This window comes from Podarcis filfolensis (assembly GCF_964270895.1).
Source record: "Podarcis filfolensis genome assembly, chromosome: 13".
In the NCBI taxonomy this organism is placed as follows: Eukaryota; Metazoa; Chordata; class Lepidosauria; order Squamata; family Lacertidae; genus Podarcis; species Podarcis filfolensis.
This window is the reverse complement of record NC_139615.1, coordinates 17,641,658-17,666,634: the sequence shown is the minus strand read 5'-3', so window position 1 is coordinate 17,666,634 and position 24,977 is coordinate 17,641,658. Positions and strand designations below refer to the sequence as shown.

Sequence of the window (24,977 nt, the reverse complement as noted above, 5' to 3'; positions counted from 1 at the left end):
GAGCCTGTCAGGACAATCTGTAGGTGCTACCTTGCAATAGTGAAGTGTGCAAAACTGCATCAGATTCCTCTTACTCCAAATATAAATGTGGGTATCAGTCCAGCTGTTGTTAATAATGACTAGCTCCCACTGAAATCCATAAAGCTTAATTTAGTGGTTAAGCTAGACCTAAGAGGGATGCGGGTGGCGCTGTGGTCTAAACCACTGAGCCTAGGGCTTGCCGATCAGAAGGTTGCCAGAAGCGGCTTAGTCATGCTGGCCACATGACCCAGAAGTTGTCTGCGGACAAACGCCGGCTCCCTCAGCCTATAGAGGGAGATGAGCATGCAACCCCAGAGTCGTCCGCAACTGGACCTAACGGTCAAGGGTACCTTTACCTTTAAGCTAGACCTACACATACAGAAGACGAAGGTGGGATAGGAGGAAGCTAGTCCATATGGATGAATGGAACATTTCTCTCCGCCTGTCTGCCTGCCTTCTTTCTTACAGCTAGTTTAAGAGGCGGCAGCTTCCTCCTCCTGATTTCAGTACTGCCCTAGCAGAGCAGAGAGGAGGAGAACAACACTGCCTGTCATTGCCTCTAGCTCCACCTGCTGGTAGTCTCTTTGCCTTCCAACCTACCAATCCCCATGGGGATCAGTCCACACTGGGTGGGAACGATGTGATATAACAGCCTATAATACCAATTCAGAGTGCAGGCGGGTGAATCTCTCCTAGGTTTTCTGACTGGGTATTGTTTACTTGAGGAAATATCCCCTTGCTGTCTTCCTAAGAGGCGCAGTCTACATGTATTTTCTTTCATCTCAGGGCACCATCATCTTGTCCTGCTGCATATGTAGATCCAGCCTCAATCACAGCTAATTTTCACTACACTGAGGCCATGGATAATATACCCTCTGCCTTATCGGTCCACTTTGTAAGACTAGTTGATGTATATGCATGGGCGTAGCCAAGGAGGGGCAGAGAGGGGCAACTGCCTCCCAATCAATAAAAATACATAGCTAACTGAGGTTCTGCCACCCCCACCAAAAGGCCTGCTCCCCCCCCCAACAAAAATCCTGCCTACGCCCATGCATGTATGGACCACTTCTCCTAAGTCATTGAAAAGATGGACGTATGCAACCTCAGCCACTGTTGAGGCAACCCTGGGACATAGTCTTAATAGTCGAGGCACGACAACTACCTCCACATTGCAGGTATAGAGCGGAGGTTGAAGAATACCACCTTACCTACCCAGTGCACTCATGACGGAGCCAGTTCTGAACTGAGAATTTCCTGTTCATAGCACACACACATAACCCCCACACTACAACAGCCCTCTGACAAAAGAGGCTTTTGCTCTGGAGATCCCATGACACGGTTAGCCTTTACAGCACCACAGGAATGATTTATTTCTTTTTTGCGGAAGGCAAATGGTTACTCACAGGTGCATTTCATCCCCTGGTGCACCAGCCCATAGAGGAGTGAGCCGCAGTGATCACAGAAGGTTGGGCTGCTGTAACTGTGAATTTTGAACTTGTGCTTGTTCCGAGGATCCTGTCAAAGGGGAAAGGCACAGAAGCACAGCATCTATGACGAAGGGAACCTACACATGATTCTCTAAAACACTTGCGTCTTTTGTCCTAGTTCCATCCCTACCAACACCGCCCGTAAAAACCTCTGGCATGCAGGTTGTTAGGGGAGACTCAGCCCCCCCCCCCACCGCTGCCACCTTTTAGAGGTTGGAAGTGAGAATGCACAGTTGTTAAGAAGCATGTGGAAGGCAAAAGGTATGGCTTGGAATGTGAATGTGCGGTTTGTGTGCAAGTGAAAAGAACGTTTTATGAGAGTGCTCATGGAGTGGAAACAAGTACATGAGAAAAAGGGGGTGCACAATGTACATTGTGACACCCAGGGGAGCACTAGAAGCTGCAAGTATTACCATATTTTTCGCTCTATAAGATGCACTTTTTCCCTCCTAAAAAGTGAGGGAAAATGTGTGTGCGTCTTATGGAGCGAATGCAGGCTGCTCAGCTATCCCAGAAGCCAGAAGAGCAAGAGGGATCGCTGCACAGCAATCCCTCTTGCTGTTCTGGCTTCTGGGATTCAGAATATTTTTTTTCTTGTTTTCCTCCTCCAAAAACTAGGTGTGTCTTATGGTCTGGTGAGTCTTGTAGAGTGAAAAATACGGTATTTTTCTTTTACTCCAATATCAGCCCAGTGGCTGGGGCAACCCAGCCACATGGATAGAGTATAAATAACAAAATTATTATTATTATTATTATTATTATTATTATTATTATTATTATTAGCCATGTTGTAAGGGCAATCAAGATCAGAGTCACGGTGTATGGAGGGCTTAACCTCATCTTTCCTCTCCCTACAAAGGTACAATTCATCCCAGGAGGGAAGCTCACCTTGAAGCTCCCCTCCCAGATGTAATAGCAACTCGGGAGGATTTTAATTGGGACCACATCACAAAAGGTAAAGGTTAACCTCACGAACAGCTGCTATTTAAATGGTGGGGGTGAACATGCTGGGAATACATGTTGCTTCCAGTGACACATTTCGCATCATGTGTAGTTTGGCCCTAAGAGCCTTTAAAAATAAATGCTAGGGATTGATTCTGGGACCTCAAATATAGATGCTACATGTCCTCCTACCGCACAATTATGGATTATGAACATGAATTGGGGGTCTATGGGTGTGGATTTCCATGACTATTCTATGAATATGTACACAGTACATTCCACAAGCATGTAGTGCTGCTTAGATATTTCAGTAAATAAGCGGTATAGAAATAGCTGCAATAAATAAGCAAATAGGTGTGCATGCTAGCACAAAAACATACTCAACATTTGGAGCACAATTGGGGTGGCAGAAACACGTAATTTCAAACAAAACCACATAGTACTAAATGCTAGATTTTTAAAGATGTGTGCTTCACAACTCTGCCTTTAGGGCCTGGGTGCCACCAATGCATCTTCTTCTCCCGTAAGAACATGCAGGTCTGGCCATGCATGTTACAAGCTTGGATGCAAGTGAAGTTGCATGACACATGCCTCAGTGCATGCAACTGAGAAGGCACTCGGGGGACAGGTAATTCTGTGCGAAGCAGTTCTGCAAGGCAAGTTGTTTGCAATTGAAGGAGTGAGTCAGGCAAGCCCTCCCATCCTTCCTTATTCCTTCCCTGGGATTTCCAGGCCAAGGACAACAGAAATGGGACAGTGTCAGCCTCATGAAGACATCCACTCCCCACTCCCCCTCTCTGCAATATAAATAGCAAGGAAACCGGGACGCTCACCTGGAGTGGAGGAGTGAGGCCTGAAGTCCTGGCTGCCATGCCCTCCCCACAGTACTCTGCCCACCAAAGTCACGGAAACAGAAGTGGTTAACTTATCCATTTCCCCCACCCCCACCCCCACCAACCCAATTTTTATTTCCCTCCCACCCCGACAAATCCCCATCAATTTTGGAGGCAGCAGCAAAAAGAGTTATAAGTAGCCACTTATAATTTGACAATGTGAAGGGGTTCACTTACATCTGTCTGGGGTCCTTTCCCAGCTCCTGGGCACTCAAAAGTGACAAATTCATGACATCTCTTGTGTAAGACAAAGCTGCACACTAAGAAAGGGGACGGAGAAAGAGAGAAAAGTTTACTGGGAAAGGCTGGGGGGATTAAGTGCTGAGTAGAAAACCAAACATGGCAGAAAGGGGGGTGGGAATAAATGTTTGTTGTTCTTTATTGGAGGAAACTGCATCACGAAACCATACATGTCCCAGGTGTCTAGCAGCAAAAAAACATGACCATATGACATTACCGTATGCTGAGGCAGACCATTGGTCCTTCATTCCAGGTTGCATACAAACCACAATTAAAGCACATGACCATAGCTGTCAACGTTTCCCTTTTTTTAAGGGAAATTCCTTATTCCGAATAGGATTCCTTGCAAGAAAAGGGAAAAGTTGACAGCTATGCACATGACTTCCCCTCCCCCAAAGAATCCTGGGAGCTGTAGTTTTGCTTTGCTTTTTGAATTGTGATGGGTAAGCTACTGTTCCCATGGTTCTTTGGGGGAAGTCATGGGCTTTAAGTGAATGGTGTGTACACAGCCCCCGTGTTATCTATTCTGGCCGGCAGCGGCCGGCTAGAGTCCCTTTCCTATCCCTGCTACTTGATCATTAAAGACAAAACAAAGCCTGGACTGAACGCGATACTTTTGCTCGCAAAACATGAGGCCTACCACTGAGCTATGGGATCTCGTCCCGGCACTGGAACTTAGTACTCTGTGTTTAATGCTGTGGAGAAAACTATCACCTCACTGGCTTCTGGCACTGGCAGATTAGAATCTTTTCTTCCCCTATCCGCTTTCACTGAAATGGTGAAGGCAGGGAGGGCGGACCCTAACCTTTTACCACCTCTGTGTTAGTATGCCAGGCTGTCTAAATGGGCCAATATTCATATGTGCTAATTGATCTCGACTTTGTACTCATGGGCTTTTCCATTAAAGCCAAGCAGCAAAAGTGCAAGGAATGAGTGGGCTTTCTGGGGGGAGAGGAGAGACTGGATATTTATTAGTCTGCAAATGCAGGTGCAGGGTGAGGGGGTGACTTTTCTCTCCTTTCCTCCCCCCCCCCCACGCCTTCAGCATCTTCAGGCCTGAGATTTGGAAGATGGGTCTCCATGGCAACAGGCGGGGGACGAATCCACAAGTACCCGCACACAGCGGGGGAGGGGGATCGGACGGAGTCAGAGGAAGGGGGCAGGGAAGACTTTTGCTCAGGCACACACACACACACACACACACACTGACATCCTCCGAGACAATTAGGATACAGCCCTCTCCCAGAGAACCTAGCCCTGCTTTTCATTTATCCATTCAGCGCCCCCTCCCCACAATACAGTTGCCCGTGTTTCATTTGCAGCTGGGCCGAGTTAACAGGCATTTGACCTGCAGCAAACAGAAGGGGATCGTGTGCAGTCCAGCCGCTGAAACCTTTGCCTGCTATTTCCTGCTCATCTTTAAGATGCCATTGTTGTTTTGCTGCTATTTCCTGCGTATCCAGCCGCTGTAAAATACACAAGGGCAGCCCAAGCCCATGACTTTCTAGCCAGTTGGCAACCCCTATCCCTGATCCATATCTCTTGCTCACTCACTTTTGTCTTGGGTTCCCATGGCAACGGATTTACCAACTGAGCCATTGCCGTGTGTGTGTGTGTGTGTGTGTGTGTGTGTGTGATGTCCAGCGTACATAAGGGGAATTACAACACGAAGTGGAGGTGGTGGTAGGTATGAGACCTAGCATACCTAAGGGTGGGGTGGGAAGTGGCAGGAATGGTACCCAGAGGGCTATGATGGAGCATGCCTGGATCCAGACTTCCTAAATTCTCCAGGAAAGGAATGGCGGCTGATGAGTTAAGAGGGCAAACTGGGTGCGGGAACGAGGATGTTTGGGTCCTCTCAGCTGGGCAAAGGGATGCATAGTTGGAAAAGCAGGATATGATATGGGACATCAGTTGATTGGCAGGTGTTGACAGAGCTGGCAAGTGAGGAGGGGGGTTGCTTAGCAGCCGTAGTGTGGTTTCTTAGCAACCGGCAGGTCTGGACACAGAGAGCTGAAGATGTGTTTTGCAGAATGTAATAAAGTTGCGGGGCGGGGGGGCGGTTAGGGGGGAGGCAGGCAGGCAGGCAGGGGGAGATCCTTAGGCCTCCATGGGGAAGGGAAACCTGAACCTAGAAAATGCACTGTGGAAAGAAGCAGCAGGGGGAAGCCATAAATATTAAACTGGACGGGAGCTGACATGAATGTTTGTGAAAGGCAGGGTAGGGGCATCTCCAGGTGTTAAGTGCTGGCTTGCCAGCATGACTCTTCTTCACAAGTGCAACTGGTAGAGGAGGGAATTCCACACAAGCATAGGGGCCTGTGAAAATGTGCAGGGATGGGAGGCCCGAAATGTATGTTCATGGGAGAATTTCTACACGTGCTCAAATGCATGAGGGTGAACGTCAGAGAGGGGGGCTGGATACCTGTCAGAGAAAGGTGTCTGTGGGGGGCCACGCATCTCATGGCAAGCGAAAGGGCATGAGCACATGGCAGGGCATGTGCTTTTACATTTTCATTGGGTGTGCAGTAGAGCACATCCGTGCTGTCTAATTAAGCACAATTGTGTCTACGGCCCAGTTCACATGTCATGAAGGGGCCTAGAAGGGCTCTTTCCCCTGCTGACACTTTTGTCTGAACCAGGAATCGTCTGTTTTGCTCCAACGAACCACAGTCAGTATGCCAAGAACAAATCTCGTCGATAGGTTGTGGTTTGTTGGCAGTGAAACAAGACACAGTCCCTGGTTAAGACATAACGCTACGCCAGGGCTCGTGAATTTCTTTCTTCCGTATGCTTGCAGGGAGGAGCAAAACAGACCAGAAAGGCACAACCCAGTAAGCAATTAACTTACGTTTTTCTGTGACATGTGAGAAAGGCCTATGGATAAATGAGGGCCTAACTGCGCATGGCACATGTTGTTTATCATTTTGGCTTTTTACTTATTTTGCAAAAAAAACCCTGCAGGATGTGGTTTTTCATAGAGGCCTGAAGGATATGGGTTACCAACCACTTACCCTCCAGTTTGTTTGCTGAAGGGGGGCGGGGAAACATACCACAAGCTGCTTCCCCTACTCCCAGCAGAGGAAAATATATAGGTGACTTTATATTTTCCCCTGTGGGATGAAAACCAAATTGTGTGTGATTTTCCACAGGAAGATACTGGAGGATAAAGGGATAAGGAGCCACTGTCCTCTTCTGGTCTTTAGTGGAAGGCTGCATACTTCACAGTGCTGGAGAGCTGGTGTGATCAAATACAGTGGTACCTCGGGTTACAGACACTTCAGGTTACATATGCTTCAGGTTACAGATTCCGCTAACCCAGAAATAGTACCTCGGGTTAAGAACTTTGCTTCAGGATGAGAACAGAAATCGTGCTCCGGCGGCGCGGCGGCAGCAGGAGGCCCCATTAGCTAAAGTGGTGCTTCAGGTTGAGAACAGTTTCAGGTTAAGAACGGACCTCCGGAACGAATTAAGTACTTAACCTGAGGTACCACTGTAGTGGCTAGAGTGCCAGATTAGAACGTGTGTGATCCCACTCAGCTATGAAGCCCACTGGGTGACCATAAACCAGTAACTCTGTATTCGATTGTGTTTACATTATCATTTACTCTTCCTCCAGTGCAGTCTCACCACAGGCTTTTGAATCTGTGTACGCACAATGTTACCCACAATGCAGAGCTATTCTGTACTTCCTTGAGAAATACTGCTGCTTTGAAGCCACATTCACTTCACAGTGAAACTGAGGTGTGTACACTTGAGGGAGCCATTGCACATGGGCAGATGGCAGCTTCATGAATATGAGTCAGAGGGGTTGCAGGGGCTTGCAGGGGCAGGGAAAGCAAATAGGTCATCGGGTGCAGACATCTGGTGTGTACGACAGCATACAAATGCAACTCTTGAAGCAAAGGGTTGGGGGTGGAGACAGATGATCTTGCTGCATTGTCAGCCATTAACATGTACATGGCCTGAGTCTAGCCTGTGTTGTGAGATTGTCGTCAGAATAAAGTGGAGAGGGAACCATGTATGCAGTCCTAAGCTTTTTGGAGAAGGAGAAATAGATAAAAATGTAGTCAATATATGTATATATGTATTTAAAATCAGGGGAGTAGGGAGTTGCAAGGTAACCACATATGACGGCTTCATGCGGAGGTTGATCCAAAGAATTAGTGCATCTTCATAGATTATAATTTCCTATGCAAAAAACAGTCCCATGGACTACAAGAAGATCAAACCTATCCATTCTGAAGGAAATCAGCCCTGAGTGCTCACTGGAAGGACAGATCCTGAAGCTGAGACTGCAATACTTCGGCCACCTCATGAGAAGAGAAGACTCCCTGGAAAAGACCCTGATGTTGGGAAAGATGGAGGGCACAAGGAGAAGGGGACGACAGAGGTCGAGAATTTGCCCAAACTGCAGGAGGCAGTGGATGACAGGAGTGCCTGGCGTGCTCTGGTCCATGGGGTCACGAAGAGTCGGACACGACTAAATGACTAAACAACAACAAAATGCAAAAAACAACAACAACACACCACCATTTCTACACAGGGGGGAAATGTGTATACAGTAATGGCATAAAGTGCAGGGTTTGTTTCTGGGAGGGTGTGCAGGGGGATTCTGACATGAACACACACGGTGGAAGAAAACACTCCTGATAAATGCACAAAATGTGAAGTGGATACAAACAACTCCAAACATACTTTGAACATGTTTTGAGTTGTGGTGGATTTTGTTGGCCCTCCAAACATATTGAAACCAATGGAGGTAGGATCTTCTAAGTATGAGGTGAAGATTTATGGCTAACTTTACAAGTATCTTGGTGGACGGTGTAATTGCCATCTTCCACACTACTGTGCATATGTATACTGGCATACACATACACACACACACACACACCCCTGACCGGGGTGGGGGAAGAGCACAAGGAAGCTGGAGGCAGGTGCAAATGTGAAGGTAAATTTGGACTGAAGTGTCAGGTACAAGGGGAGCGGAAGAGACAGAAGTGTATATAAAATACAAGAAGAATGAGAGAGAGATTTCACAGCCCTAAAATAGACAAAGAAATCTAGTTCAGCGAAACAATAAAACCTGGCTCAGGGGCCATGTGTGTGTGAACTGCCTGATTAAAAAGGGAATTAGGGAAATTAGAAGCAACCCAGCCCAGCACCCACACAAATCCAGCTCTCCCTTCCTACTAAGAGCCTGTGAGTCCTGAATCCCAGCTCTTCTGTCCCCTACATGCCAGCCTGTACACCACAGGAAGTTACTCTTCTCCCAAAGAACCCAGGTGCCCTGGCTCTTATTTAAAAACTTCCCTAAACAGGGCTGCCTTCAGATGTCTTCTAAATGTCATATAGTTTATTTCTTTGACAGCTGATGGGAGGGCGTTCCACAGGGCGGGTGCCACTACCAAGAAGGCCCTCTGCCTGGTTCCCTGTAACTTCGCTTCTCGCAGTGAGGGAACCGCCAGAAGGCCCTCGGTGCTGGACCTCAGTGTCCGGGCTGAACGATGGGGGTGGAGACGCTCCTTCAGGTATACTGGGTGAATCCTGCCCTTTGTTCCCAGCTTTCCTGTTCCAACTAGATCTGCTGCTTCGTCTTCCCACAGAGGTTCTGTAAATTGAAAAGCTACCCAACAGAAACAAATTCAGCTAGTGTATCTTCTCCCTAACTCCAAGTCACAAGAACACTGTTCTTGTTATGATCTGTTGTAAAAGTCATGGAACCGCCATCAAAAAGAAAGATTTTAAGTTACAGCAGCCCTTTTCCCCCAAGAGCAAACTCCTGACCCAGAATTTGTCTTTATGCACATACAAACTGAGTGGAGAGAGTGCCTCTGAGGTACATGCAGAGTGCACTTCTTCCCTGAGCACTGACGTGCTACAAGCAATCCACCACATTATCTGGGCTGAGGGATGCATGTGGCTTCCGCTCCCGCAACCTCTCTTTTATAAAATTGCAATTCCTTCCCCGCTGTGACCCTGCTGGGGTGCTTCATATGCCTAATTGTGCTTTCACAACATGTGGTGCTCTCCTCATGAAAGGAGGACCAACCCAGAGAGGAAAGCCAAAAAAAAAGTTCTTACCTAAGCACTGGAGCCCCTGCTTTCCAATCCCCCTGCATAGAAAGTTAAAATAAAAAGAAGGAAGAAAAGAAACAGGTTGTTAGCTCACACAAAGCGTAGGATGCCAGCGTTAAGGAGCACTCAGCTAGCAAATCCCTTAGATGTGACTTTAGCAGCATATTCATGTGCCAGGGAGAGGTGGGGATAAGACAGACTTATAGGAAGGGAATCATGCTGAGTGGTTAGAATGCCAGGAAACAGTGTGGATTTCAAAAATGCAAAGTCTCTTGTACCATGCCCATACACGTTAGGGTTGCCATATGCCTTAGACAAGTCACTTGGGGGTTGGGGATCAACATTTTTGGGGTCTTCCTAAAAAAAGGGGTGTCCTGGTTTATACTTTTTGAAATATGGCAACCCTAATACAAATTTATGTCTATTAACTGGACAATTTAACCTACAATAACAATAATCCTCCTGGTTACATACTCATAATCCCTAACATGGGTTACAATCTCCATAAACAGAGGGTGGGGACAGAATCCTCCATTCTATTACACTGACGATAATTATCGCTGGGTGACTGAAAGCACAATCCGATGAATTTTACTTACCAGTAGTCCCACTGTGTTTGGGGGGGGGCATACTCCCAGGTAAGTGTGTGCAGGATTGCAGCCTCCATGCATTATTATTTATTAAATTTATCAATCACTTCTCTCTCTCTCTCTCTCTCTCTATCTCTCTAATCAAAAAGTAACTCAAAGCTACACACAACAGAAAAGTAACACATACATTAAAACCAGCATAAAACGAAAACAAAATGAAATCTAAAACTCATTTGTATTTTTAAAATCAACTAATTCCAGCCACTGAAGGAGGCCGCAGATGATTAAAAGGAAACAGCCTGGAGAAAGATAAAAAAAACATTTCCCCCTCGTGCCTAAAGATAAGTAGCGACGGCACCAAGCATGCCTCCCTGGGAGAGTGTTCTGTAAGTGGGGAGCCACCACTGAGAAGGCCTGCTCTTGTGTTGATGTTCTCCACACCTCCGTCAGAGGGGGAACATGGAGAAGGGTCTCAGATGATGAGCACAGGGGTCAGGTTGGTTCATGCGGGGAGAAACGGTCTTTAAATTAGTATCAGATACAGTCTTAGCTCCTTTTACTGCCTGAGGCAAAGGACAAGATGGCACCCTTTCTCCCCACATTTCCATGTGCAGAAGCCAACACTAGACTAACAGGTAAATCTTATTTCAACACTGACAATGGACAAATGTGTTCTCCTGTGGGTAGCATGCTAGCTTAGGGGGCACAGGGCCCTGAACATCTCTTGTCCAACAATTTGCTGCTGCTCCTTATCCTCCTCACCGGGACAGGTTGACCACAGTCAGAGCCACGCTACACATTATGGCACATAAAGGTAAAAGCAAAGGGACCCCTGACCATTAGGTCCAGTCGTGACCAATTCTGGGGTTGCGGCGCTCATCTCGCTTTATTGGCCGAGGGAGCCGGCGTACAGCTTCCGGGTCATGTGGCCAGCATGACTAAGCCGCTTCTGGCGAGCCAGAACAGCGCACGGAAACACAGTTTACCTTCCCGCCAGAGCGGTACTGATACGGAAGGGGGGGCATGTCTTCTTCACCTTATTCTTCGCTACAATATATCCATTTATTTCCAATTGTCAATGTCAAAAGGGACTAAAATCTATAAAATTCATAGAAAATCAACGTGACAATTTGCTCAATTTCTCTAGGACTCCTTGACACCTCCCCTGTCCTCCATAATCCCTCAAGCAAGGTGTCAAGACCCTAATCCTGTCAAATCACTCTGCCAAGCCTTTACTCCGGGCAATGCCAGGTGGCAGACTATGCGTACATGGACCATTGTCTTCTCATCACCGGTACTCAGGATGTGCTTATCTGCGCATATCTCCAGCTCTGCATATTCCCCCCTCCCCCCTCCATATGTTAATCCTGTGTAACCCAACCTCTTCTTAAAGTATTCATGATGTAATCTGTGTAACCCAACCTCTTCTTAATGTATTCATGATGTAACTGGGATGTATTTTGCACTGTATTCTGGGACATGGAGGGAAGTTTCAAAAGTTCATGTCACCCCTTTCTCGCTGTTCAATCTCGCCTTGAACCTGTTGCGCAATAAACTTGGATCTTCTGCAGTTTGCTCCTGTCTCCGGCTGAGCTCATTTTCCTCCGCAGGGACCCGCGGACTTAGTCCGACGAGCTGGATGGCAGAGCAGCCTCGCACCCAGATTTTACCATAACAGGTACCTATTTATTTACTTGTACTTTGAGGTGCTTTCAAACTGCTAGGTTGGCAGGAGCAGGGACTGAGCAACGGGAGCTCACCCCGTCACAGGGATTCAAACCGCCAACCTTCTGATCAGCAAGTCCTAGGCTCTGTGGTTTAACCCACAGCGCCACCCACGTCCCATGGCTTCCCCCAAAGAATCCCGGGCACTGTAGCTTACACATCCACACAGTGACCATTCCCAGAACTCTTAACCAACTACAGTACCCAGGATTCTCCTGTAGTATGAACCTTTAGACTGAAGCAAAGGGGGGGGGAGTGGAACAGCCAGGATTCTTAGTTAAATATGTCAGCTAGTTAAATCCACACATACACACATGCCATGGTAATAGTCTCCAAAAATTGACAGCCAGTATCTCAATGTTCCACCAGCTCTAACAGACACTGGAGATGGCAAAGCTTCTTTCAGCATGTAGGGAAATACAGTGTGTGTGTGTGTGTGTGTGTGTGTGTGTGTGTGTGTCTGTACTTCTCTTTGTAGTCATTAGAATACTGATGATGTCGCTTTTTTATTTTAAGGTTCAGCATTTGGCTTTAATTAAAAATGCGCAAAAGGAATAAACTAGCCAAGCAGGAGGTTATGATGACAAGAGCAACTGGGAACATGAGGAGGGGGGCGGGAAACAAGGTGCTAGAAAAGCGAGCTGCAAACATCTCCTCTCTGCCACATACACAAATGCACGCATATTTTAACTCATGGTAAGTTTTTAATTGGGCACTAGAAAGCTGCCTTGTACTGAGTAAGGTCATTGGTCCATCTAGCTCAGTATTGTCCACACTGACTGGCAGCAGCTGTCCAGGGTTTCAGGCAGGTGTCTCTCCTCACCCTCCTCAGAGAGGCCAAGGATTGAAAGTGGGGTGCTAATCAGGATAGCCAGAAGCATAAGAGGGCAGGGCTCCCCGACCTTTTAAAAGAATGGATTTCGGCAGGTGTGGAATCTGATTACTCCGGGTCTAAATATAAATGAGAAATAATAGGAAATGGGGGGGCATGGGGGAGGAACCTGAGAAATGTAGGACTCTTTGGCTGTTTGTGAAGGAAAGGGGTTAAGGGGCAAGAATTAGGATTCAGCAGCCCTGAGTTCTGAGCAATCAGAAAGAAAGGAATTCTGGGCCAGCAATGGTGGTCACAAATTTTGTTCCTCCTGCTTACCCGTCCACACAAAAACAAAAACAGGGCATGTCTAGTTCCACACAGTAGTTTTTGTAGGCCCTGCTCATGCATGCAGGGTTTTTCCCAGCATCCACACGACACTGTCCTCACCAAACTGCTATTCTGCATTATTTTCTCATTGCATCCAATTTTACTGTATCGGCAGAAATTCTGATACGCAAACAAAAAAAGGTAGAAATGGTAAATCCAGAGTAAAAGCGGGGTGGGGGGGATATGGGATGGGACTTGGAGGAAGAAGGTGTTGTGTGGAAGCTGTAGAAGATTTTGTGCCATTAGAAACAAATAAGACATGCTGTGTACACATTACTGGCTTAAAGCACAGCAAGGCTGTTCTTTTTCTCAGTTTGAACCTAAGCTGGCTTGTGGGGAAGATGCGTCAAAACTCGAAATGCTGTGTTTCACAAGAAAGAACTGTATGGATACAGGATATGGATTGTGGCTGGAGTCATGTGTATACCATTTCTCAAACCAGCAGTGGGAGCTCACTGGATGCAGAGCAAACAGGAGTGTGTGCATATCATGTGCAACTTCCCCCATCCCTGCATATCCTTATGGGGAATGCTCTACTGTTGAATTTCTGCAGGGAAGGGAAGTGTGTGTTAAAAGCAGAGAGTTTCTGCCATAAAGGGAAGACAGCAATCTGACAAGAGGAGTGTGGGTTTGGAGGGGGAGGGCATAAAGGTGGCTGGCATTCAGACGACCACCCTTTTATTCCAGATTAAGGAGGCAGTCCTATTTGCATTTCACCTGGGAGTAAGTGCCACTGAACTCAATAGGACTTACTCCTGAATAGGAACAGGTAGGATTGCACTTTAATCCAAAATAATTACCACTGCCTGCCAATTCATGATCGCTAGCAAGGATAGTAATTCCTAAGATGTGTAACAGGGCACCTTCATACTAGATAGATAGATAGATAGATGCACCTTGTGAACCTACTGCAAAAGGAGGCTGCCCAGTGCATCTCTGAATGAGTCCCTGTTCTTGCCTCACCTCTTCCAATCACCTTCTACTGGTGGCAAGTCATTCTGCTGCATGCATTCTCAGGGGGTTGGACTAGATTACCCTTGGGATCACTTCCAACTCTACAGTTCTATGGTCATTGCTGCAGGAAGGATGAATTCGTACAGCAAGAGATGCAGCAGGGTTACATGCCCACAACTGGGTTGAATGTACTCTTATTCAGCAAAACACTTATTGGGTTGTACTGCTGTTTTTAGTGATGATTTTATATATATATAATTTTATTATGTATATTGTGCTCTTACAAGTTGGAAGCTTGTGAGGGCTTGGCCCTAAAAAGCAACCTAAATAAATAAATAATAGAACAGTGACTCATGCGGAGGCACAAAAGGTGGGCTCTTCCTTCTAAGGTAGATCTTCCTCTTGGGGTAAATGATACATAATCACAGCGGACATGTGTTTTAAAACTGGATTCCTATAAGGAGGGGTAGAGATGTAGGACCAACATAAAGCATAGTATGCGGGGGGGGGCTGAATCCTCCTCACACCCATGCCTCCCCCAGGCACAAAAACAGCACTATTTCCCAAGCAACTTTTTCTTTACTGGCGCTCTAAGAAATGTAAATAGATGGAAAAGTTTGGTGGAGGAGACTTGGGAAGATTCATGCCCCTTTCCGTCTCTCCAGTATCGTGTTTTCTATCTCCACCCTCCACTTTATAGGAATTCACCCCTCCCACATTCTAACATGTGAGTACAACAGGGGAGTGTGTCTCCCATTTATCACCAAAAAACCGTGAAGAGGAAAAACAAACTTATTTTTAAACACACACACAGAGAGACCCCCCTCCCAAACTATGGATAAGAAATGTGAGCTGAAGTATGTTTCGTAGCAATTACTCCACAAGGAGAGATCCTGAAGATATATATGCCTGAGGGGCGTTCCCTTCCCAGGCCTGAGTGGGTGAATACAACCAGAGAAATTGACCCAGAGATTCTGTGGAGATATTTTAAGAAAAAAGGGGGTGTAGAAAGAAAAACAGCTCATATCTCTGGGCCTGACAAATGTTTGGAAAAGGAAAGCTGGCAGGGTGGGGCGGTGGTGGTGAAGACCCTGAAACATTTGATCCCACCTCTTTTGGGGGGGAGGGAGGAAAGACTAATGGGTGCAGTGAAAGGGTTTGATTTCTCTGTTTCTGACTGGTGTTTTTCTTTATTTCCCCCCACTACAGGTCTATGTCTTTGAGTTTCCAGATCCCTTGGTGTTCCAGGGATGGATCAAAGCCACTCTACATCTTTACAGCTTTTAAAATGTGAGGACAAAGACGGAGCAGGAGGTGGCCAGGAAAGATGCTGAGATATAACCCAGAATTGTAGGCTTTGAATTTTTGGGTAAAGAATAGATTCTGCCCCACAGTTCGGGTTGCCAGCCTTTTCCCCGGTCCCTGTCAGAGCCTCTCTGCCTTTCACAGCTGCCTCATGACAAGCGGACATTTGACAGGTGATGCTTTTCTCTCAGTGGAGGAGCAGCGAGGGGGAAGCCTAGAGATCCCTTAATGGGGATCACAACAAACAAGGCTGACAAGCTGAAGATGGCTCCTGTCCTAGTTCCTTATCTGCAGTTCCTAGTTCCCTATTTTTTTAGCTGTTTTTTTTTTATAAAAAATACAGGTTCAGAACAGTACGGGAAAGTGGGAAGGGGGTTAAACACAGTTGTACATCAAAATAGGATTTGGACCACCCCAAACCATATATTCCTATAATGGGGACATTGTCGTGTGTGTGTGTGTGTGTGTGTGTTTGTGTGTGTGTGTAATCTACTGACTGGTGCAAGAGTCCACACCCTTTCAAATAGGGTGTATGTATCATCCCTCATGTTAAAATCACAACTATAAAGGACTCTAGGATCAGGAAGTACCTCATGAAGACTTACCAAGGACTATTTGGGAGTGCAGTGTCCCAACCCTTTATTATAATTGTTATTTTAATGTGAGGGTTGAAGAAAACCCACTTACAAAATTGGACAGCTCCTTACAGCATCACATATGAGGCAGTTTCTCTGTTGTATGGAAATATGATCTTTCGTTGATTATCTGAAGGGGCAGACATATTTGAAACTTCATCCAAGATTCACCCTTGCTCCTTTAAGTCAAATAGGGAGCCGGGGCCTGCAATTAAACAATCAAGAATGAGCCTGGGGGCTCATCCATACTTCCGCTTGTCCTGTGCCTAGAAAGCACGGGTCCAAGCAGTTTCCCCCTTGCCTCGCTCCTTTCCGAGGGAAAACCCACTCTTTAGTGATAGATCAGAAGAAATGGCGACCCGAGGAAAACTTGAATTGCTGTTTGTTCTGATTGAGCGCCAAAGAGCAGTTTTCTCTGGGGGAAACCAATGGGACAAGAGGAAGTATGGATACGCCTTTAGTCTAGTGCCTGTTATGCCCTATAATCAGCTCAATAACCCCACCTGTTAGGGGGTGCTGAGCAAAAGAACAAAAGAAATGCTTGTTTGGATTAGGCCACCAGACACCTCAGAGAAGCCCATAAGCAGCATTTCACCCATCTTCCTCCTTGCTGAGTTCTATAAGGGTTAACACTGAGAGTAAGGGCATAAGAAGTCCTCGTTGGATTAAGCCAATGGCCCATCTAACCCATCATCCTGTTCTCACAGTGGCTAACCAGATGTCTACGGGAAGCCTGCAAGCAGGACTTAAGCACTAGAGCAGCCTTCCCTCCTGAAGTTTCCAACAACTGGTGTTCAGAAGCATAATGTACTACCTCTGACAGAGGAGCAACAAAAGAGACATTAGAATTTGTAGCCACTGATGAACAGGGAAAGACTGGGTTTATATAGATATTTTTCTATGACTGCTGGATTATTCTTTGCAGGGGGACAGTCTTTGTGTCCATAAGAACATGTGTTTTGATCATTCCAAAACTGCACACAGTTCAATGCTTGCTCCACATAGACACTTCTGATTTTGCTGGGGCGTGCATAATCTTGGAAAGTGATGCCAAAATAAACAGGCACTGTGTGGTGTGTGGTTCACACCGGCCCCCTGCTCCTCTGCTCTGCATTTAACAGCAGCTTGCTCTGAAGACATTAGCAGGTGATAATGTTTGCCACCAGGCCTTGAAACGTTTTACTGTATTTGCTGATGTTTGCAGATCAAAGTGTTGTGAATGGTGCAGGAGGAGGGTTTTCCCACTGATAAATCTGGAAACTGAAGGGGGTTTGGGAATAAAGTTCAAGAGAGAGTTCTGTCTGCATAGAACGGAGAACAGGCAAACATCTGCAGATGCCCACCATAGTAGGTGAATGTCAGCAGAATCTGTAACCATAAACTGTCAGCCCTGATGATTTAAAAGGAACTTGCTGCCACATAAATACATACAGACCTAAGGAGAAACAAAAGTTTAATTGTCAACTTCTTTGAAGGTAAGCAAGGAGGGGCAAGGTGGCAGGTGGGTAGAAAGAATGACCACATGGTTTTTGTCCAACCCATGGCCAGGGTAAAGGAGCTTCACAGTACAATTTGTGCATGGGTGTGGGTGGGTGTACACACACACACACACACAAAAACACATTTAGTATTTAAAATCCAACAAAGCACGAACTGTTAAACAGATATGTCAGAAATTCTTATTCTAATATTACAAACCAACCAACAAGCTGGCTGGCTTTGCTTCCTCGCTGCACACCACTTATTACGTTGTGGCAATTAACACTCATGTTTTTCAACACTTGGGTGCAGCTCTACTAAACATACAGGGGTGAAAGGAAAAGGCATCTAGGTAGCAAAGGGCAAGGACTAGAACTGGCATGGAGCATTCACAGCTCTAGCAACATCTAGCAATGCTCCCCTACCCCACCCTTCACTCTGCTTGCTGCAGTTCAGTAGCACTAGAATCTAGAAGGAGTTGCATTTTGATGCAGGACTCAATCCCTCCTGGCTCTGGAAAAGGGCCTTCTGTTTTTGCCATTGTGCTCTCAGTGGTAACCTGAAATTGAACTGCAGACCTTGTTTTAAGGACCAAACCATAGGTTATACAGGAAAGCCATGATGTTTCCCCCAATTTAAATTCCTAGAATTTCGTTTAGAAATCTTCCCCAGCCCTCCGTGGAGATGCTAGGGACTGCACTTGGGGCCTTCTCCTTGCAAAGCATTAACATTAACACTCTTTCAAGGCCTATCTTTACAGCCTTAAGGACTAGAAACTTGGTTCATTTTACTTGAAAGCTAAGATTCTCAGGATGCTAACTTCTGCACACCATGTCAAAATGCACATGTGGCCCCATGCTTTAGGAGAATCTCAGAACTCACATGGCATGTTCATGGCTGTGGTTTTTCTTATGGACCAAGCAAGCATGCTTATTAGAGAAATGACCGGTGGGGAGAACATATCATTTGCAATTGTGCTTATGGAACCAGGAGATGGTAGTTATTCTACTTAGCCAAGGTGGGGGGACCTGTCTTGTGTCACTGTCTTTAACTGAGGTTTAGGACACTTCCAGACTGTTGTTGTTTTCATGTGGGATTCAATCACATACTGGCAAATTAAAGTAGCATAATCAAAGTTGACTTGGTACTCTTGCAACAAATCCACTTCCTCAAAAACCCAGACTTTTTGTGGGTAACAATTCCATTGTGAAGCCTCCCCATATAAAAGATCAGAATGAATTTTCCATGAATAGCTTATGTTGTCTAACCCCCTTGCGAACAGCGTACAAAAAAATCAGGATGAACGTTCAATAAACAGGCTGTCTGGAAGTGAGACCTTGTTCTACGGAAATAAGCAAGCAAAGCTTTTCATGACACAGAGCTAAACACCTAGTATCAACTGCCTAGTAACTTCTGCAGACCAAACTGCACTTTAAAGCAGGGGAGTAAGTGTTGGTTCAAAAAGGGGCTACCCTACTCCTCAGTCCTGTTTTGCTGGTAGTTATCCAGGTGAAGGTCACAGTCAAGAGCACCTTGCACGAGCTTTGGGCAACAAACCGGCTGAAATCCCTCCTTTCTGACTAGGAGATGCAGCACGCTCTCACGCAAGCAACAGTAACCTCTCATTTTAACTGCTATGGCAATGCATTGGCACTGGGCTGCCCTTGAAAATGACTCGGGAGCTTCAGGTTCTGCAGAATGCAGCAAGCCTGCTCATTAGCCAGCTTGAGTAGGAAAGAGTGTTTTTACTCTGCTGCATCTGGCTTCTAGTTTGCTTCCTTGCCCAGTTTAAGGCAGTGGTCCTAGGTCCTGTTGCTCTAAGTATCATGGAATTGTACAGTTGGAAGGGACCACAAGGACCATCAAGTCCAAGCCCCTGCAGTGCAGGAATATTTTGTCTAATGTGGAGATCAAACCCAAAACCCTGAGATTAAGAGTCTCCTGCTCTACCAACTGAGCTATCCCAGCATCTTCTCCCTTATATGCCACTGCACCTGCTCTGTAAGATCAACAGGTAAAATATTTTAGCCTGCTTCAGAAGGACCGTGTTTATGGTGGTAACTTCCATTTAAGACCTTATTCCCAAGAGAGATTGGGCTGGTTGGCCCATTTCCCAAATGAGCATTTGACACACTAGTGGGAACTGTTTGGTTTCTTCAGCCTTTGCCAGCATTCTGTTTCACAGCCCAAGCAAATGCACATTTGCTCAAAGTAAGTCTCACTGAATACAGCGGAGTCTTACTTTCAACAGACTGCAACTTTGCTTCTTGCCTTATGAGCTGGGAACTGGATTTGTCCCTCTGTTGTTTCTTCTCTGCCTTAAATTCTAGCAGAGTTTAGGGTTGACGGTTTTCATTATTTTTACTTTTCCGCTTTTACTGTGTTTAATGCGTTTTAAATAGATTCTCTGTATGTTTGTGTTATGTCACTTTGAGCACCCAATATGGGCTACAAACGTTGACTCACGAGATTTTATAAATAAATAAAGAATGAAATAAATACGAGGGTAAGATCTGGGTGTCTATGTGGCAAGTCCCCAGCTGTCACATCCCCCAAATGGGGATGGAAATGTTTGTATGTCTTTGGAGTTAGTAGTTATTATAAAGACTTCTGTGCCCTCTGCTATGTGAGTCATTAACAGAGATGAGGGGTTTAGCATATTTTGTCTCCGCCTGACACTAACTCCCGAGGCTGCGGGGGTGCTGGTGTCGAAGCTCCAGGTTTTTCCACAAGCTGACACACAGCTGCCTTTTCGGCTAACTTCAAACAGAATTTCGTACCTCTTCCAACAGCCTTTTCTCCTCATCACATCCTTATCAGTCTTTGGGAAGGATCCTCTTATCCATACAGTGCCATTACTGTATGTGGCACTTTATAGAGTCACACAATCGTAGCAGAACTCCCTGCCCTGTGGAGCTTACAAATCCAGATAGTATGGAGGATAACAGAACAAAGGCAATGGTTAACAAGGGAGAAATATTGTGCAGAATCAGGGCCATGTCTGGCATGGCATGACAGGAGATTCAAGAGCAGGGATTATTATCAGGGGTTTTTTCCAAGTCCTAATATTTTTTTGGCCTGCTGGGCAAAACATAATTTTCCTCCACGGGACAAACTGCCACTTGGGAAGAGATTGTTTTAATTGAGCAAAATAGCACTGAAAGAAAGTGTTACACTCCACTGCCTCTCTGACCTGTTCCGAACTGAAGCTCCTTCCCACCCCAGTATGGTGGGGGGATTTTTGCCCTGTGGAGGGGACATGCAGGAACCTGTATCCTTTCCTGGAGGGGAAGCAGCCCAGAGGGTTGAATGGGAAAGCAGCTGGAAGGGAAAGGGGTAAGAGGCACATCTCTCCCTTTACTACTTTCTCATATGCATGCAGAAAACAGCTTCAGAGGCAGCCTTTGGTTTAAAGGAGAAAATCTGATAAAAGTTCCTCATAGCCGAGTGTAACATGTAGTTCACCCCTTTGAAGAATAAGGTGGATTCAACAGGGCTCACAGCCCTATAAAAACACCTAAGATCAGGCTGTAAGTACTTCAGCAGTCTAACTGGTCAAGGGCTTATCCACACTTCCTCTTGTCCTGCTGCTTCTTCCTGGGGAAAACTGTTCTTTAGCACTCAGTCGGAGCAAAAGGCAATTGGGTTTTTCCGAGGATTGGCGTTTGTTCCGATTCAGAGCAGGTCTTCCTTGGGAAGGGAGTGGGGCAAGGGGGAAAACCACTCGGACTCGTGCTTCCTAGCCGTGGGACTAGCGGGAGTGTAGCCCAGCCCTCAGTGAGATCAGAATCCAGTGCCAGCACAGTCACTTCTGGCGATTCGGCCATGATGCAGCCATGTTGACCCAGATGCCTCCCATCTCTTCCACCCACCAGTGAGAGCACAGGACCACCACCACCCACCCACCCACCAAGTCAACACTCCACATCCCGTTACAAGCAGAAGCTGCTGTGTTATCTAAAGAGTAGACAGCATGGGCCAGTGTAGTGTCGGGCAGTGGTGAAAGTGTTGTCAGGGCTTAGGAGGGAAAAGCAAGGGTGCCCTTAATGAAATCCACAAGCTCCACCCCTTGGCTCCCCTCAAATTTAGTTACATCATGGACTCAGACCCCCTGCGATGCAAATACTGAGTACTGGACCTAGGAATGGAGAGACATAGGTTCACATCCTTGCTCAGCTGTAAAACTTACTGAGTGAGCTTGAGCCAGTCATCGGCAATCTGCCTAACCTGCTTCACACAGAATTGTTGAGTGGGACAAAAGGGGGAGCCATGTTTACCCCCTTGAGCTGCCTGAAGTAAGAGGTAGCTGCATAAAACGCACACATAACCAGATGGTGTGGCCAATACTGTAACTTCATGAACTTTCTGGTGTCATTTGTACAAGTTCTCCTTAAATGTGACAGACCCTGTCATCGTTCCCTCTAATAATGAACTCAGCTGGTGATTGCCAACAAGACGCTACCTAGTAAGAAATAGCAAGGTAGCATCAGAACCTCTGGGTGAACGCTAACCTGCAAAAAGTACAAAGAATATATAGGAAAAACAACCTAATGTGCACCCCCACCCACCCACCCACCCTCAAAAAGAGCAGCCCAAAGAAGGTTCTAGCATGCTCAGTGGCCACAGACTGCCTCTTGCGGGTGCAGAGTATGAAATAGGAATCTTAGAGGAGATCATGGCTGACTGACAGACCCAGTGAACCAGAGCACTTCAACATTTTGTTGCAGGTTTGGGATCTGTGACATCATTCTGCTTTCCCCCTACCCGTGATGTCTTTTTCGAAAGCAGGGGAGGAGTTTGCCGCTACGCTACAGTGAGCTAAAACAAGTACAAACCTTGGTTAGCCTAGAGAGAGCTAAATTGCAAGCACCCAGGTTTGGGGAACACACTAAGCCAAGCCATAGATTTTCTCAGCATGGCACAGCAGCAAAATCAGGAGTAGGCAACCTAAGGCCCGTGGGCCAGATGCGGCCCAATTGCCTTCTCTATCTGGCCCACAGACAGTCCGGGAATCAGCATGTTTTTACATGATAGAATGTGTCCTTTTATTTAAAATGCATCTCTGGGTTATTTGTGGGGCATAGAAATTTGTTCATTCCCCCACCCAAAAGAAATATAGTCTGGCCCACCATTCCACCCCATTTCACCTTCCCATCACTTTCCTTACTACAAAAAGTTTGAATTGTTTTGAAGTGGGTTTGTTGCAGAAGAGCTCTCTGATCCACTTTTAGTTGTGCAATCCTAATTTTGCCAGTATGCTGCTTAATCACTCCTGCAAAATAGTGACAGCCTGGTGGGGACCCTGATTTCTTCTTTTGTCCTTCTGCCCTGTTCCCTCCACGCCCATTGATTTCCTGCAACATCTTGCCCAATAAACAGTTCTAGAGAACTCAAAAGCTTGCAACAACTCTGTGACAGTTTGGTTAGGCCTAACAAAGTTAATACCCTATGGTGGATATCAGAGGGGGTTTTTTGTCTTTCTTATGGACCTTTGCTCTTTTATCTGAATTTGTTTGTTTCTGTTCATATAGCGCTATCAAAGTTTTGTAGCAGCCTACAAAGAACAAGAGGGACGTGGGTAGCGCTGTGGGTTAAACCACAGAGCCTAGGACTTGCCGATCAGAAGGTTGGCTGTTCGAATCCCCGCCATGGGGTGAGCTCCCGTTGCTCGGTCCCTGCTCCTGCCAACCTAGCAGTTCGAAAGCACGTTAAAGTGCAAGTAGATAAATAGGTACCACTTTGGCGGGAAGGTAAACGGCGTTTCCGTGCGCTGCTCTGGTTCGCCAGAAGCGGCTTAGTCATGCCCGCTCCCTCGGCCAATAAAGCGAGATGAGCGCCGCAACCCCAGAGTTGGTCACGACTGGACCTAATGGTCAGGGGTCCCTTTACCTTTACAAAGAACAAGAAGACAGGTTCCTACTGCAAGGAGCTTACCATCTAAAATTTGACATGAGGCACCTGTTATGCTTCTTCTTTTGCTTGTTGTTTCTAAAAATCAATAAAATCCACGGCTCTTAACAAATGACCTCAGGGAGGCAAAAGAGAGGGGGAGAGATGGAGGCTAAGAACTTCACGTGCTTGTACTAAGACTTCAGTTTCAGTAGGGGTCAGGGACTAAGGCAGGGGTGTGGAAGCTGTTGTCCTCCTGATGTCGCTGGACTCCAGCTCCCATTAGCCCTGGCCAGCAAGGACAATGACTAGGGCTGATGGGAGTTGTAGTTCAACATCACATACAAGGACACAATCTTAGATGAAACCACCACAGAGAAGTGTGGAAAGGCATACAACTGTAACTGCAGTAAGAAGCTTACAATGAGGTAGGAAAAATATTGTTGCAATATGTACATTTCAGCAAGGCTTGCAAAGAAACATATGGCGCAAAGATAATTATTATTGCATCGAAGAATGCTCTAAGCAGTTGACAACAGACAGGCTTCTGGATAAGGTCCTGCTTCGAAGGCCTTCCTCAGATGACAAACCCGCAAAAAGCATTTCAAGGCCCCAGCCGCAGTTTTCACAACCAGAATGTTTATATCTCCAAAGAAGTTGCTTGATTCCAAGAGGATAACACCATTGCTAGGGTGCAAAGTTATAGGCAGCTGCACTACAGAGCCTTCTTCAACACAATAATAATTGTTGTTGAGCCATATGGTTCTTTGTAAGCTGTGCTGAAATGTATATGCTGCAATTGTGTTGGCATTTTGTCTACCTCAATATAAACTTATCATTATTAATATATCGTTGCTATAGCTGTGTGCCTTTTGGTACTATTCTGTGGTAGTTGTAGTTCAACAACATCTGGAGGGCCACAGCTTCTGCATCCCTGGACTAAGGGGTTACAGAAAAGGTCGAGGGGAAGGGTTGAGATGGAATTTGAAGGAAGGGAGAGAAGCAGCAGCAGACAGGGATTCTGCAAGGCCTAAATACAGCACTGGCTATAGCAGGGTTTCCCAAACTTGGGTTTGCAGCTGTTTTTTTGGACTACAACTCCCATCATCCCTAGCTAACAAGAGCAGTGATCAGGGATGATGGGAACTGTAGTTCAAAAACAGCTGCAGACCCAAGTTTGGGAAACTGGTCTATTGTCTGACTGGCAGGGTTTCAGGTGGTCTTTGCCAGGCCTACCTAGGGATGCCAGGGACTGAGCCTGAGATCCATTCCTCGCAGAGCATGTCCTCTGCCATCGAGCCATGTCCCCTACTGACTGCAGCGTGGGAGAAAGGCTGGAGTCATTTGTGGGAACAGGAGACATTTGGATGACTGAGGTCACATCCACAGCATCCATTTAAAGCACTCATATAGCTTTAACAGTCCCAGAGAAGCCTAGAAGCTGTAGGTTTTTTAAGGATGCAGGCTGCAGTTCCCAGCACCCTCTCTCTTTTGGGTGGGGCGGGAAGCCATAACTGTTAAAAGCGCTATAAAAGTCC

The 24,977-nt window shown here is 46.3% G+C and overlaps 1 protein-coding gene across 1 annotated transcript in view; it reads right to left on the bottom strand.

Moving 5' to 3' along the window:
* The window catches only part of PRKCG (protein kinase C gamma), a 50,515-nt gene that overhangs the window by 21,691 nt on the left and 3,847 nt on the right, over positions 1–24,977 (bottom strand). Inside the window, exons 2-4 of the mRNA XM_083584092.1 lie at positions 9,668–9,699; positions 3,521–3,603; positions 1,425–1,536 (exon numbers count right to left, since the gene is read on the bottom strand). Of these exons, the coding sequence (XP_083440218.1) occupies positions 1,425–1,536; positions 3,521–3,603; positions 9,668–9,699 (227 nt within the window). The remainder of the gene's footprint in view (positions 1–1,424; positions 1,537–3,520; positions 3,604–9,667; positions 9,700–24,977) is intronic.